The following is a 17,280-nucleotide window of genomic DNA, read 5'->3' on the forward strand; positions in this document are numbered from 1 at the left end:
CAAGATCAGAGGGCCTGAAAATCAGGTTTCGTGTTACAAGTTCTTACTAAATCACCAGTTAACGTTTAATTCCAGAACCCTATTGATTTTGTACTTCTTCAATCCTGAATGGTGGGATCTGAGGTCAAATCGCACGAAAAAAAATCCAGTTTCCTGTGCCAGATTTGAACCGATTGAAATTAATGTCCAGTTCCAGATAAAGAACCCTACTGATTTTGATATTCTACAAGCGTGGATGTACTGTAGGCATCATGAGGTCAAAGGGCACCAAAAGCATGTTTCCTGTCACATATATGAACCGATTTAAATGAATATCAAATCAAATCAAATCAACTTTATTTATAAAGCACATTTAAAATTGACCACAGGGGTAGCCAAAATGCTGTACAACGGGCAGGTTAAAAATAATACGAGAACCGAGCAAACACAACACAACACAAACAGAACACGATAAAAAATAAATAAATAAAATATAAAAACATAAAAACAGGTTCACAGCAGGTGTATTATGGGGCGCCATTGCAGGATGGATATCACTCAGTGTTAAAAGCCATGGAATAAAAGTATGTTTTTAAGAGAGATTTAAAAACAGGAAGAGAGGAGGCTTGTCTAACACTCAGAGGTAGGTCGTTCCAGAGCTTGGGAGCAGCAGCAGCGAAAGCTCTGTCACCTCTAAGCTCACCTCTATCCTCTTTCAGAGCAAGTTGGAAGGTGGTATTTGAGGACAAAATATAAATTATACGTGTCTCAATAAGTTGGAATGATTGCCCAACTATATAGCAAGAACCCTATTGATTTGGATATTTTTAAAACCTTGGATGTAGGTTTAATAAGGTCAAAGGGCCCTAAAAATCAAGTTTCTTGACACAAATTCATACCAAATGACCAGTTAATTCCCAATTCCAGAGAAAAAACCCTATTCATTTTGTACTTCTCCAATCCTGAATGGTGGGATCTGAGGTCAAATCGCACAAAAAAAAAATCCAGTTTCTTGTGCCAGATTTGAACCGATTGAAATTAATGTCCAGTTCCAGATAAAGAACCCTACTGATTTTGATATTCTACAAGCGTGGATGTACTGTAGGCATCATGAGGTCAAAGGGCACCAAAAGCATGTTTCCTGTCACATATATGAACCGATTTAAATGAATATCCTCTTTCAGAGCAAGTTGGAAGGTGGTATTTGAGGACAAAATATAAATTATACGTGTCTCAATAAGTTGGAATGATTGCCCAACTATATAGCAAGAACCCTATTGATTTGGATATTTTTAAAACCTTGGATGTAGGTTTAATAAGGTCAAAGGGCCCTAAAAATCAAATTTCTTGACACAAATTCATACCAAATGACCAGTTAATTCCCAATTCCAGAGAAAAAACCCTATTCATTTTGTACTTTTCCAATCCTGAATGGTGGGATCTGAGGTCAAATCGCACAAAAAAAAAAATCCAGATTCTTGTCCTAAATTTGAACTGGTCCAGATAAAGAATCCTATTGACTTTGATATTCTAGAAGCTTGGATGTACTGTAGGCATCATGAGGTCAAAGGGCACCAAAAGTTGGAAGGTGGTATTTGAGGACAAAATGTAAATTATACGTGTCTCAATAAGTTGGAATGAATGCCCAACTATATAGCAAGAACCCTATTGATTTGGATATTTTTAAAACCTTGGATGTAGGTTTAATAAGGTCAAAGGGCCCTAAAAATCAAGTTTCTTGACACAAATTCATACCAAATGACCAGTTAATTCCCAATTCCAGAGAAAAAACCCTATTCATTTTGCACTTTTCCAATCCTGAATGGTGGGATCTGAGGTCAAATCGCACAAAAAAAAAAAAAAATCCAGATTCTTGTCCTAAATTTGAACTGGTCCAGATAAAGAATCCTATTGACTTTGATATTCTACAAGCTTGGATGTACTGTAGGCATCATGAGGTCAAAGGGCACCAAAAGCATGTTTCCTGTCACATATATGAACCAATTGAAATAAATACCCACTTTCAGAGCAAGCACCCTATTGGTTTTTAAAGTCGTAAGGTGGTATTTGATGTCAAAATTTTAAATTATACTTGTTACAATAGGTTGAAATGATCGCCCAATTACAGAGCTAGGACCTTATTGATTGTTTTTTTCTGAGGTCGAAGGTAAAAACGAACTTCGAACCTTCTAAAATAATCACTGCCGTATTTGGGGTCAGGAACCCTATTAGTTTAGATCACATTCATCCTGATATGGCAGTATCGCATGTCATAGGTCAAAACAATCAATAATTGTGAGTCATTACTTTTTTTGAATCCTATTAAAACCTACACCTATTGATTTCAACCATATATCACAGGGGGGAATCTATTGATTTTGAATGATGGATACACACGTTTTAACTCCTTGACACCTCCAATCAATTTGTAAGCCTGTTTAAAAGCTTTATTGATTTCTAATGCTTGGCATCAACACTCTTGACAGGCCGGCCTACGGCGGTCGCGAGTGCCCCGGCTCGGAGTTAGACTACCAGATGTGCAACACGGAGGAGTGCGCCGGGCCCTACGAGGACTTCCGTGCTCAGCAGTGCCTCCAGAGGAGCAACAAATACCACAACAACAAGAAACACACATGGCTGCCATACGAGCACCCAGATGGTAATGAGTTTACGCTACATTGTTTTCCAGCGCAACGCTCACGTGCCTTTCTTCTCACGTTTGCAGAGAGTCGCAAGTGTGAGCTGAGCTGCACGTCCAAGGAAACTGGGGAGGTGGTCTTCATGAACCAGGTGATGCACGACGGGACCCGCTGCAGCTACAGCGACCACTTCAGTGTGTGCGCGAGGGGCGAGTGTCTGGTAAGTACACTGTGTATTATGTGTTGCTTGTTTTTACCCACAATGCATTTGGCGCTGCCAAGAAGTCACTTGACGCATGCCTCGTGCTCTTCAACCTTTTCCATATCACACTATATAATTCGTACTACATCATAACCTTAAATTAGCATACCAATTAATACATTATCATACCACACTGCAAAAACTGAAATCTAAGTAAGATTAAATATCTCAAATAAGGGGCATATTTGCTTATTTTCTGTCTGATGAGATAATTTTTCTCACTAAGCAGATTTTATGTTAGAGTGTTTTACTTGTTTTAAGTGTTTTGGTCCTAAATGATCTCAGTAAGATATTACAGCTTGTAGCTGAGATTGTATGACCTATATTGATTAAAACATGCTTGAAACTAGAATATCAACTGATGCAAAGCTGTGTCATCAACACTCACAAGTAGGGATGTATTATCGGCCGATAAATGCGTTAAAATGTAATATCGGAAATTATCGGTATCGTTTTTTTTATTATCTGTATCGTTTTTTTGTTTTTTGTTTTTTGTTTTTTTTATTAAATCAACATAAAAAACACAAGAGACACTTAAATTAGTGCACCAACCCAAAAAACCTCCCTCCCCCCATTTCTTTCTGTTATCAATATTCTGGTTCCTACATTATATATCAATATATATCAATACAGTCTGCAAGGGATACAGTCCGTAAGCACACATGATTGTGCGTGCTGCTGGTCCACTAATAGTACTAACCTTTAACAGTTAATTTTACTCATTTTCATTAATTATTAGTTTCTATGTAACTGTTTTTATATTGTTTTACTTTCTTTTTTATTCAAGAAAATGTTTTTAATTTAGTTATCTTATTTTATTATTATTTTTAAAAAGTACCTTATCTTCACCATACCTGGTTGTCCAAATTAGGCATAATAATGTGTTAATTCCACGACTGCATATATCGGTTGATATCGGTATCGGTTGATATCGGTATCGGTAATTAAAGAGTTGGACAATATCGGAATATCGGATATCGGCAAAAAGCCATTATCGGACATCCCTACTCACAAGTATAAAACTACTTTTTTTCAAGTAATAATTTCTTATTTCAAGCATGAAAAAAAAATCATGGTGTTGACACAATTGTGTCTCATAATTAAAACAGATGACAGCCAAATGGACTGTGCTGTTTTATTTTCAATGAAACAATAGAAAATAAGTGCTCATATAGTACAGTAAACTGACAGTTAATATTTAAACATTTAACATGTGACATTTCAAACTATTTTGAACAGAAATAGTTCATGCACATTCAGATGAATTCTTCAAAATTACAATAAAAAAAAATTGGGCCGGGGGCCAGGCTGTATATATGCGCACTAATTGACTGAAAGAGCACGCACTTGGCGCAATGATGTCATGTTGTCGATGGAAAAATGCATCTTTAGACAATATGATTTGCCTGAGCGGCTGGTAGACCCCGAGAGTAACAAGCCTTGTTGCCTATCCATTAAGAAAAATAAACTAGTTTTTAGTATAAGTTTGCTGGTTCCACGAAATGTAATGCAGAGTGCATATCATTATGTCAAGATAATGGCACTAGCATTTACTTAACTTAAGAATATTTTTCAACATATTGAGCAAAAAGGTCTCTTTTTTTTCTACCAAGAAAAGTGCACTTGTTATTAGTGAGAATATACTTATTTTAAGGTATTTCGGGGTTAATTGAGCTTAGCTAATTTTGCTTGTTTTGGAAAGTCTTGACAAGCCAAATTTTCTTGTTCTATTGGCAGATAATTTTGCTTAGTTCAAATAAAATACCCCTCATTTTTGTTGGGTTTTTTTCTCTTTTTTTTAACACTGACTTTTTGCAGTGCACATCATAGCATAACATGCCACAGTATATCATACCCTATCATAACCACATAGCATACCTTATCGCAGTGTTTTTCAACCTTTTCTGAGCCAAAGCACATTTTTCTCATTGAAAAAATCTCAAGGCACACCACGAGCAGAAAACGTTAAAAAATGAAACTCAGCAACCGATATTGACAATAAAAAGTTGTTCTCGCAATTGTTGGATATGAATTCAAACCATAACCAACCATGCATCAGTATAGCTCTTGTCTCAAAGGTGTACTGTCATGACCTGTCACATCACGCCGTGACTTATTTGGAGTTTTTTGGTGTTTTTCTGTGTGTAGTGTTTTAGTTCTTGTCTTGCGCTCCTATTTTGTTGTTAATTGTCATGTCATGTACGGATGTACTTTGTGGACGCCGTCTGCTGCTCCACACGCTGTAAGTCTTTGCTGTTGTCCAGCAATCTGTTTTTGTTTACTTTGCAGCCAGTTCAGTTTTAGCTTCGTTTTGCATAGCCATCCCTAAGCTTCAATGCCTTTTTGTTTATTTTTGGTTTAAGCATTAGATACCTTTTTACCTGCACACTGCCTTCCGCTGTCGTCTGCACATTGTGATCACGACAAACCATGTTCCCGACATCTACAATGCAATTAGCTACATGCTGCCACCTACTGATATGGAAGAGTATTACACGGTTTCTCTGCCGAGCTCTAAACAGCACCGACACTCAACAACGGCACATTTGCGGATTATAATTACTGGTTTGCAAAAAATATTTTTAACCCGAATTTGGTGAAATTATATAATCTCCCACAGCACACCAGACAATATCTCACGGTACACTAGTGTGCCGCGGCACAGTGGTTGAAAAACACTGCCTTATCGTACCATATCACACTATCATTCGTACAACATCATAACCTTTAATTAGCATACCAATTAATACATTATCATACCACATCATAGCATAACATGCCACAGCATGTCATACCATATCATAACCACGTAGCATACCCTATCTTGCCATATCACACCGTATCATTCATACAACATCCTAACCCTAAATTAAGCATACCGTATAATACATTATCATACCACACCAATTTATAACATATTACAGACTATCATACCATATCATCACCACATAGCATACCCTTTTGTACCATACCACATCATAACCTTAAAATAGCATACCGTATAATACATTCATCATACAGTACTAGACCATATCATACCATATATCATACCACATCATAACATAACATGCAACAGCATATCATACCTTATCATAACCACATACTGTAGCATACCTTATCGTACCATATTACACTGTATCATTTGTACAACATCAAACCTTAAATTAGCACACCGAATAATACATTATCATACCACATCATAGCATAACATTCCAGAGCATATCATACCATATCATAACCACATAGCATACCCTATCCTGCCCTATCACAGCGTACCATTCATACAACATCAGAACCCTAAGTTAGCACACCGTATAATACATTATCATACCACACCAACTTATAACATATTAGACTATCATACCATATCATCGCCACATAGCATACCCTTTCGTACCATACCACATCATAACCTTAAAATAGCATACCGTATAATACATTCATCATACAGTACCAGACCATATCATACCATATAACATACCACAACATTCAATACAATGTCATAACAACATAGCACTGCCTATCATACCATATTACAGCATACCATGCCATACCACAACCTTAAAATACCATACCGCGTATCATCATCAATATACAATACCATAACCTAAAATACCATACCATATAATCATTAACATACCAGACCATATCATGACATATCCCAGCATACCATACATATCATAACCTCACAGCATTCTATACCACATCCATCCATCTATCCATTTCCAACCACTTGTCCCTCTCAGGGTTGCGGGGGTGGCTGAAGCCTATCCCAGCTGAACTCGGGCGGAAGGCAGGGTACACCCTAGACAAGTAGCCACCTCATCGCAGGGTCAACACTGACAGACATTCATAATCACATTCACACACCAGGGCCAATTTTTAATGTTGCCAATCTGCCTATTCCCAGGTGCGTGTCATACCCTTAAAATAGCATATTGTATAATACATTATCATACCACACCATAGCATTGCATATCACAGAATACCATTCCATATCATAACCACATAGCATACCCTATCAAACCATATCATAACCCATAACCTTGAAATAGCATAACGTATAATACATTATCGTACCATAACATATCACAGCACACTATATCATTACCACATAGCATACCATATCACAGCCTACCATACCACATCATAAGCTTAAAATAGCATACAGTGTAAGACACTATCATACAATATCACTGCATAGCATAACATATCTTTTCGCAGCATAATACTAGTAAGTAAGTACATTTTATTTATAAAGGGCTTTTCACAGATATAATCACAAAGCGCTATACAAAACCTAGGTGAAGTAAAACAATAATCCAATTTAAAACAACAGGGGCAACATCATAAAAAGGATATAAAGTGGATTAAAATTATAGTTAAAAGGTGCATTAACTAACAGCTTTACTAAAAAGAGAAGTTTTCAAATGTTTATTAAAAGTTTCAACACAGTCAAGATCACGGAGGGACTGAAGTCTCTTCAGCGTTGACTTGTTGAAGAGAGTGTAAGAGTATTGCAATAGTCAATGCGAGACGAAATGAACGCGTGAATGATCATTTTGAGATCCAATTTTCTCTCTTTAGAAATATTTCTGAGATGATAGAAACTGTTTTTGGTCATTTGACGACAGTGACCCTCCAAAGTCATGGACTGATCCAACACAACCCCAAGGTTTCTGAGGCTACTTTTAACAGATGCACCCAGAGCACCAAGGGAGTTCTTGATCAGGGGGATCTGTTTTATGGGGAGCAATTCTCAGAGTTTCTGTTTTGTTTGAATTTATCTGGAGGAAATAATACTACCCTGTATAACCCCACCATAACCTCCCCTTCCCTTATATTACCTATTATGTCTTATGTCATAGTATACCATACCATATCATATCAACCTTAACACAGTATATGGTAAATTGTAAATGGGTTATACTTGTATAGCGCTTTTCTACCTTCAAGGTACTCAAAGCACTTTGACACTATTTCCACATTCACCCATTCACACACACACTCACACACTGATGGCACTAACCACGACCCATCAGGAGCAAGGGTGTCTTGCTCAAGGACACAACAGACGTGACTAGGTTGGTAGAAGCTGGGGATCGAACCAGGAACCCTAAGGTCGCTGGCACGGCCACTCTCCCAACCGCGCCATGCCGGTTGGGAGAGTATACTATATCATGCCGTCCCATATCCTCATCCTAAAATTTTATAGCATACCATACCAAATGAGAACCTTACCCTGGATCTTACCATACTGTACCATAGCACAGCATACCTTATCATAGCATATCTTGCAACAGTATACCATATAATATCCATAACATACTGTTTTTCGAAAATGATTTCTAAACATACATTTGAAAGTAGTTTATTATTTGATGGTTCTCTGCATTTACAAGAAGATAATATTTCATATCATATCTACGCACCATATTTTGTCTTTGCATGCTCACAACCTTGGCTTTGAGACCAGTGCCAACTGACTCTGTTATGACTGCATCCCTGCATCACCAACTTGATGCCTTTTTCCCATAGTTTGAGCGGCCCAGCTCCGTCTAGACTGGAGACTGTAATCTGGATCACCCACTCCTAATGACCATCTTTCTCGTTTCCCCCAATTCCCACACTTGGCAGCACGTCGGCTGCGACAAGGAGTTTGGCTCGTACAAAGAGGAGGACAAGTGCGGAGTGTGCGAGGGTGACAACTCGCACTGTCGCACTGTCAAGCTGACGCTCACCAAAACGCCCAAAAAGAACGGTAAAAAAAACAATGTTTGTATACAGCATGTTTGGTCACGATATTGCACATCTAGCCGCTAACGTTATCGTGATTAATAATGTTTACATTTTATATATATTTTTAATTTTATAGCCATTTTTCATCAACATTTAAAAAATATATACATATATATTTTATTGTGATAGACTATTATTTTTAAATATTCGATCCCAGCTCTTTTTATACTGACTTCAATTTGATCAGATTCAAACAAATTTCTTTAACTGAAAGAATTTAAAAATGAAAAAACACAACTACCGTACTGACAGACAAGTAAAAAACGAATAATAATAAACATACTAAACAATGATGGGAAGAAAATTGACACATAATAGTAATGATATTATCATAATAAGAACGGTAATTATAAGAGAAAATAAATAATTAAATACAATTTTTAAAAATAAAGCAATCATAGCAAGAGACAATAAATAGAAGCATAAACACAAAATTAAGTAACAAAAAAAATAAACAAATACAATATAATATTGATAAAGACACTGAAAGTTAATAATACATTAAGAATAGCGAGAGAAAATAAAACAACACAAATAACAAAACAAGATAGAATACAATAATGACACTAATAGTTAATAATAAAACAGATTTCAATAATTATAGAAAATAAATTATACAACTCAAAATAAGAAATACATACAAGTAGGAAGAGACAATAAAAGAACAGAAAAACACTAAAAAATCATTAACAAAAATAAATAACACTGATAGTTCATTATAATGAAAATGTAATAATGATAGAAAATAGATCATACAACAGAAAAAATAATACATACAAGTAGGAAGAGACAATACATCAAAACAGAAAAACACTAATAAACAATAACAATAATAAAAAATAATTAATGACACTGATAATTTATAATAATAAAAATATAGTAATGTAAAAAAAAATATTAAAAAATAAATAATACATAAAAGTAGGAAGAGACAAAAAAACAACAATATAACAAATGACAAACAAGTATAAGAAAAAATGTAATAATGTCACCAATAGTTAAGTAAATAACTGTAAAATAAAATTAAAAAAACTGTAGCAGTAAAACAAGTGGATAAAATCAGCACAGATAGCATGTACTGAAAAACTGACCTTCACGCTATAGGAGAGCAAGTGCTTATGTCGTTATTACACCAGAGGCAATTATTGAGACAATGATCTCCTCACAATGTGACGACAGGCACCCTGCTTTTTGTCTCGTTAGGAATACTGAAAATGTTCGACATCCCTGTTGGAGCCCGTCACATCGTCATCGAGGAGAACGACACTTCCCCACATCTAATTGGTAAGTGGGTTGACATGGACTCATCCAAAGGTCACAATAAAGCTGTCATGTGTTACTGTCAAATGGCTGGACTTGACATTCAGTCACAGATAATCCTTCTCGCACCTGACATTAAGGACTAAGACTTAGTGAGATTCTTACATTTGCCTTCACTCTTTCTTCAACGTTCTTCACCTGCCAATATGAGAACAAAGTAAAGTAGTAGTCAGGGCCTCAGGGCTGTAGTTTAGTTTGTTTCTAATATGTTTAACATTAAAGAACCTCACTTGTTTACATTTGTACATTCCAACATGTCTGCAAAGTAGTAGGAAGAAACAAAGCGAATATACCGTAATTTCCGGACAATAAGCCGCACCTGACTATAAGCCGCACCAGCTAAATTTAGGGGAAAATACAGATTGCTCCATATATAAGCCGCACCCGACTATAAGCCGCAGGGTTTTGATGTGTAAGTACCGTAGTATATAGGGGTTCCTGCTACCACGGAGGGGATTGTCGGGACAGAGATGACTGTTTGGGAACGCAAAGCGTCCCATTTATTAACAATAAATCTTTCAATCATTCAATCAAACTTTCACATCTTTGACATGGCGAACAGCATTCGTGCAGAGTACAAACAATACAACGGTGCAAAGTAATACAAAGTGCTCACCTGTACGTTATCAAAATAACCAGCCTACCGGTATATGAAAAGTCAGTCTTTAATCATTGTGTCATCGTCTTCCTCCTGTGTACTGTTGCGTTTGACCAGATGTTCCTCCAAGTGGGATGTAAAGCGCTGGTCAGTCCCAAGTTCCTTAATGACATATAAACTGACTCAAAGGTACCACCAAGCACAGAATAGGTATTTTGTAATTTATTGTCAAATATTTGAGAATAGAGACCAGCCTCGAACAACACATCCAAATGCGCAGCCCAAGTTGATCTGGCATTCCAAAGGAAAAAGCAACTCTTTTCACACAAAGAAAGCCCCCATCTCCCCCCCCCCCCTCCTCTCAACACTGATAAGAAGAGAGACTTGGGGGTTGTGTTCACATTCCTGATGGTTTACGACCCTGTCTAAACAGGCAATCTGAAGACAAAGAGAAACTAGTATACAGAGTAAAATTAAGGAAAAATATGAGCTGATTCAAACATGATTATGAATAAAGAAATAGCTCTTAAACATATGCATTATCCACAGTACTAAAACCACCGAAATCCTCTTCGTCGGTGTCGGAGAAGAACAGGCCGTATATAAGCCGCACCGTTGTATAAGCCGCAGGGACCAGAACGAGGGGAAAAAGTAGCGGCTTATAGTCCGGAAATGACGGTAGTATTTCCCCTTCTCTGTGATTTACAAAGTGTCATCTGTTGGCTTCTTCAAGTCTTTTGTACCACTTAAGAACATTCCAACAGAACAAATCGTACCTTGAAGTTCCATAATGAGCTCTGTGGAGCTTTAAAGGGGTGGAAAAGACCTCTCCCTGTGTCGTAAAGCCGTGGAAACGCAGCGATATGAGCAAAGGGCGCTTATATATTCTTCCCCGCTGTGTTTGGTGGCTCTAAAGACAGAGGGACAGTTTTAGTAAGAATTCCTTGTGTGCGATACAAACAAGGGCGCTTTTATTCCCGACAGCCGTGAAGAATCAAGTGACCGGCAATTTCATCCTTAACGCCAAAAGTGAAGACGCGGAGTCCAAGACCTTCATCGAGAACGGTTTACAATGGAACTACACCATTGAGAGCAACGGCAAAGAGACCCTACGGACGTCCGGCCCTCTGCATGAAGGCATCTTAGTGCTGGTGAGCCCTCCGACGTTCTCAATTAACGACACAGCGGCTCATCTTTACTTTTCTTATATTATCAGGTCATTTCGCGTGAAGAGGAGGCAAAGATCAGCTTGACGTATAAATACATCATACACGAGGACCTGCTGCCTCTCATCACTAACAACAACATCCTCCTGGCCGAGTTGGACACGTACGAGTGGGCGCTAAAAAGCTGGTCGCAGTGCTCCAAACCTTGCGGCGGAGGTGAGTGGTCAACTCCAGTCAAGACTCTCACAAGAACATGGACAAACAATACACTGCATCTGGAAAGTATTCACAGTGTTTCACTTGTTTCACATTTTGTTATGTTACAGCCTTATTCCAAAATGGAAAAAAATTCATGTTTTTTCATTTAATAAATCTAATAAACCACAAAAAAAACACATGTACATAAATATTTACAGCCTTTACTCAATACTTCATTGATGCACCTTTGGCAGCAATTACAGCCTCAAGTCTTTTTGAATATGATGCCATAAGCTTGGCACACCTATCTTTGGGCAGTTTAGCCCATTTCTCTTTGCCACACCTCTCAAGCTCCATCAGGTTGGATAGGAGGTGTCGGTGTTCATCCATTGCTGCATTCATTTTAGTTTAGTCAGGGAGGTGACCAAGAACCCGATGGTCACTTTGTCAGAGCTACAGCATTCCTCTGTGGAGAGACGAGAGAACCTTCCAGAAGGACAACAATCTCTACAGCAAACCACCAATCAGGCCAGAAGCCATTTTTTACAAAAAAAAGTTTGCCAAAATGCACCTAAAATACTCAGACCACGAGAAACACAATTCTCTGGTCTGATGAGACGAAGATTGAACTCTTGGATTTAGACAAACTTTAATGATCCACAAGGGAAATTGCCATCATGTTTAAAGGAAACCAGGAACCGCTCATTACCAACCCAATACTTTCCCTACAGTAAAGCATGGTGGTGCAATTGCAAAAAGTCAGTGTTCAAAAACAAGAAAAAAATTAGGGGTATTTTATTTGAACTAAGCAAAATGATCTGCCAATAGAACAAGAAAATGTGGCTTGTCAAGACTTTCCAAAACAAGTAAAATTAGCTAACTTCAATGAACCCAAAAATACCTTTAAAATAAGTATATTCTCACTAATAACAAGTGCACTTTTCTTGGTAGAAACAAAAAAATGAGACCTTTTTGCTCGATATGTTATAAAATAAATATCAATGGGTTATACTTGTATAGTGCTTTTCTACCTTCAAGGTACTCAAAGCGCTTTGACAGTATTTCCACATTCACCCATTCACACACACATTCACACACTGATGGCGGGAGCTGCCATGCAAGGCGCTAACCAGCAGCCATCAGAGTCAAAGGGTGAAGTGTCTTGCCCAAGGACACAACGGACGTGACTAGGAAGGTAGAAGGTGGGGATTGAACCCCAGCAACCCTCCGATTGCTGGCGCGGCCACTCTACCAACTTCGCCACGCCGTCCGCCGTATTGCGCGCTCACAAATCTAGATGTGCCTGCTCAAATCGTACACAGCAGAAGTGTCGCAAAAGTCTCGTGTAAAAAAGACAGCCAATAGAGGGTTGCAGCTTCTCGCAGATCATAGATACGCACGCGCAGATTGTATTACACGCATGCGTTTCTGAATGTGCGCACAAGTTGTATTACACGCTCAAGAATCTGGATGCGCGTTCTCAAATCTTACACGGCAGAAGTCACGTGTAAGTAGACAACCTATTAAGGGGTATTTCTAGGGATGTCCGATAATGGCTTTTTGCCGATATCCGATATTGTCCAACTCTTTAATTACCGATACCGATATCAACCGATATATGCAGTCGTGGAATTAACACATTATTATGCCTAATTTGGACAACCAGGTATGGTGAAGATAAGGTACTTTTTCAAAAAGTTAGTAAAATAAGATAAATAAATTAAAAACATTTTCTTGAATAAAAAAGAAAGTACAACAATATAAAAACAGTTACATAGAAACTAGTAATGAATGAAAATGAGTAAAATTAACTGTTAAAGGTTAGTACTATTAGTGGACCAGCAGCAGGCACAATCATGTGTGCTTACGGACTGTATCCCTTGCAGACTGTATTGATATATATTGATATATAATGTAGGAACCAGAATATTAATAAGAGAAAGAAACAACCCTTTTGTGTGAATGAGTGTAAATGGGGGAGGGAGGTTTTTTGGGTTGGTGCACTAATTGTAAGTGTATCTTGTGTTTTTTATGTTGATTTAATTAAAAAAAATAAAATAAAAAAAAACAGATACCGATAATTTCCGATATTACATTTTAACGCATATATCGGCCGACATCTCTAGTTCTTTCTGATTAGGGATAGACCGGGGGTCGGCAACCCGCGGCTCTAGAGCCGCATGCGGCTCTTTAGCGCCGCCCTAGTGGCTCTCTGGAGATTTTTCAAAAATGTATGAAGAATGGAAAAAGATGAGGGGGAAAAAAAAATCAATTTTTTTGTTTTAGTATGGTTTCTGTAGGAAGACAAACATGACACAAACCTCCGTAATTGTTATAAATCACACTGTTTATATTAAATATGCTTCACTGATTCAAGTATTTGGCGAGCGCCGTTTTGTCCTACTTATTTTGGCGGTCCTTGAACTCACCGTATAGTCTGTTTACATGCATAACTTTCTCCGACTTTCTAGGACGTGTTTTATGCCACTTCTTTTTCTATCTCATTTTGTCCACCACACTTTTAACGTTGTACATGAGTGCACAAAGGTGAGTTTTGTTGATGTTATTGACTTGTGTCAGACATATTTGGTCACTGCATGACTGCAAGCTAATCGATGCTAACATGCTATTTAGGCTAGCTATATGTACATATTGCATCATTATGCCTAATTTGTAGCTATATTTAAGCTAATTTAGTTTCCTTTAAGTCCTCTTAATTAAATTTATATCTCATGACACATGTAATATGGCTTTTAATTTTTTGCGGCTCCAGACAGATTTGTTTTTGGTTTTTTTGGTCCAATATGGCTCTTTCAACATTTTGGGTTGCCGACCCCTGGGATAGACAGACTACTTAAAACACTCGTACGCGGATCTAAAAGACTCGTACGCAGTTCTAAAACACACGTAAGCGGATATGAATACACACGCTCGGATTGATATACAGACACACAAATTAGTACGCACGCACGCAAATTTGATTGAGATACACGTTCCATACTTCCATACTTGAGACTGTAATCGCTGCCAAAGGCGCGTCAGCAAAGTATTGACCAAAGGCTGTGACTACCGGTACTTATGTACCGTGTATGTGGTTTCTTAGTTTTACATTTTTAATAAATTTGCTAAGTTAAAACAAAATCACATTGTCATTATGGGGTATCATCTGTTGAATTTTGAGAACAAAAATGAATTTATTCCATTTTAGAATAAGGCTGTAAAATAACAAAATGTGGGAAAAGTGATGCCCTGTAAATATTTTAAAGTTGCACTGTATATACATTGAGTCCATCTAAAATGTAATTCTTCATTTTGGACAACTATGCACTAAGCCAGTGGTTCTCAAATGGGGGTACTTGAAGGTATGCCAAGGGGTACGTGAGATTTTTTTTTAAATATTCTAAAAATAGCAACAATTCAAAAATCCTCTTTAAATATAAATAAAAACCTATCTTTTTTTTCAAATACCGGTAGTTCAAGAAAGACCACTACAAATGAGCAATATTTTGCACTGTTACACAATTTAATAAATCAGAAACTGATGACATAGTGCTGTATTTTACTTCTTTATCTCTTTTTTTCAACCAAAAATGCTTTGCTCTGATTAGGGGGTACTTGAATTAAAACAATTTTCACAGGGGGTACGTCACTGAAAAAAGGTTGAGAAGCACTGCTCTTAGAAGTATGTTTAGATGGGTTTGGTGCGGAAGAAGGCCCTCAAACACCTTTGAGACAAACTACAATGAAGATTAGCAAAGAACCAGAATCTCTATTTTAGGTCCATATGTTGTAGTCAGTCTTCCCAAAGCTGTTGAAGGCACTTCATTTCCCTAACAGACAAAGCAAGGGCTGTAAAGAGGCATATTTGGACGAGTCTGGTGTAAAAGAAGGAAGGGTTGTTTACGGTAAACTGGTTTGTCAAGTGAGCGATTCAGCTGCATAGGTAGCAGTTCCCCCTAAATTTTCCCGTGTCTGAGCAAACGCACAAACTCTCTGAGCATTTCTTTACCCGAGCAACATCACACATGCCCACTGTGACCACATCAGTGTCACACCTGTACCAAAGCTGACACAAGTTAAATGTTTTCTTATAAAAATCAAATAACAGCAATCTTTCCCATTACATGATTTACTAATATAAATGATTTGGCCCACTTATTTTTCATGAGCTGTACTGTATGTTGTATATCTGGTTGGGGGGTCCTGCTGTGGAAAACTTTGAGACATGTACACCCCTTTCAGAGATCACATTTTGTTCACCTTAAAACGTTCACATTTTGCACAATGAGATGTGTGCTGTAGAACAAGCATGGGATTAAAGGCCTACTGAAAGCCACTACTAGCGACCACGCAGTCTGATAGTTTATATATCAATGATGAAATCTTAACATTGCAACACATGCCAATACGGCCGGGTTAACTTATAAAGTGCAATTTTAAATTTCCCGCTAAACTTCCGGTTGAAAACGTCTATATATGATGACGTATGCGCGTGATGTCAATTGTTGAAACGGAAGTATTGGTACCCCATTGAATCCAATACAAAAAAGCTCTGTTTTCATCTCAAAATTCCGCAGTATTCTGGACAAATCTGTGTTGGTGAATCTTTTGCAATTTGTTTAATGAACAATGAAGACTGCAAAGAAGAAAGCTGTAGGTGGGATCGGTGTATTAGCGGCTGGCTGTAGCAACACAACCAGGAAGACTTTGACTTGGATAGCAGACGCGCTAGCCGACACTAGCCGACGCTAGCCGCCGACCGCACGGATGATCGGGTGAAGTCCTTCGTCCTTCCGTCGATCGCTGGAACGCAGGTGAGAACGGGTGTTGATGAGCAGATGAGGGCTGGCGTAGGTAGAGCGCTAATGTTTTTCTCATAGCTCTGTGAGGTCCCGTTGCTAAGTTAGCTTCAATGGCGTCGTTAGCAACAGCATTGTTAAGCTTCGCCAAGCTGGGAATTATTAACCGTGTATTTACATGTCCATGGTTTAAGAGTATTGTTGATCTTCTGTCTATCCTTCCAGTCAGAGATTTATTTATTTAGTTTCTATCTGCATTTGAGCCCGATGCTATCACGTTAGCTCAGTAGCTAAAGAGCTTCGCCGATGTATTGTCGTGGAGATAAAAGTCACTGTGAATGTCCATTTCGCGTTCTCGACTCTCATTTTCAAGAGGATATAGTATCCGAGGTGGTTTAAAATACAAATCTGCGATCCACAATAGAAAAAGGAGAAAGTGTGGAATCCAATGAGACCTTGTACCTAAGTTACGGTCAGAGCGAAAAAAGATACGTCCTGCACTGCACTGTAGTCCTTCACT

The 17,280-nt window shown here is 37.9% G+C and overlaps 1 protein-coding gene across 2 annotated transcripts in view; it reads left to right on the forward strand.

Annotated features, from left to right (window-relative positions):
- Window positions 1-17,280, forward strand: part of LOC133655379 (A disintegrin and metalloproteinase with thrombospondin motifs 14-like) — a 122,910-nt gene that overhangs the window by 88,555 nt on the left and 17,075 nt on the right. For both annotated transcript variants that reach the window (XM_062055485.1, XM_062055486.1), the window contains exons 12-17: window positions 2,466-2,638; window positions 2,705-2,838; window positions 8,518-8,641; window positions 9,883-9,963; window positions 11,582-11,748; window positions 11,814-11,979. In XM_062055485.1, the coding sequence (XP_061911469.1) occupies window positions 2,466-2,638; window positions 2,705-2,838; window positions 8,518-8,641; window positions 9,883-9,963; window positions 11,582-11,748; window positions 11,814-11,979 (845 nt within the window). The remainder of the gene's footprint in view (window positions 1-2,465; window positions 2,639-2,704; window positions 2,839-8,517; window positions 8,642-9,882; window positions 9,964-11,581; window positions 11,749-11,813; window positions 11,980-17,280) is intronic.

This window comes from Entelurus aequoreus, linkage group LG08 (genome assembly GCF_033978785.1).
Source record: "Entelurus aequoreus isolate RoL-2023_Sb linkage group LG08, RoL_Eaeq_v1.1, whole genome shotgun sequence".
NCBI lineage: Eukaryota > Metazoa > Chordata > Actinopteri > Syngnathiformes > Syngnathidae > Entelurus > Entelurus aequoreus.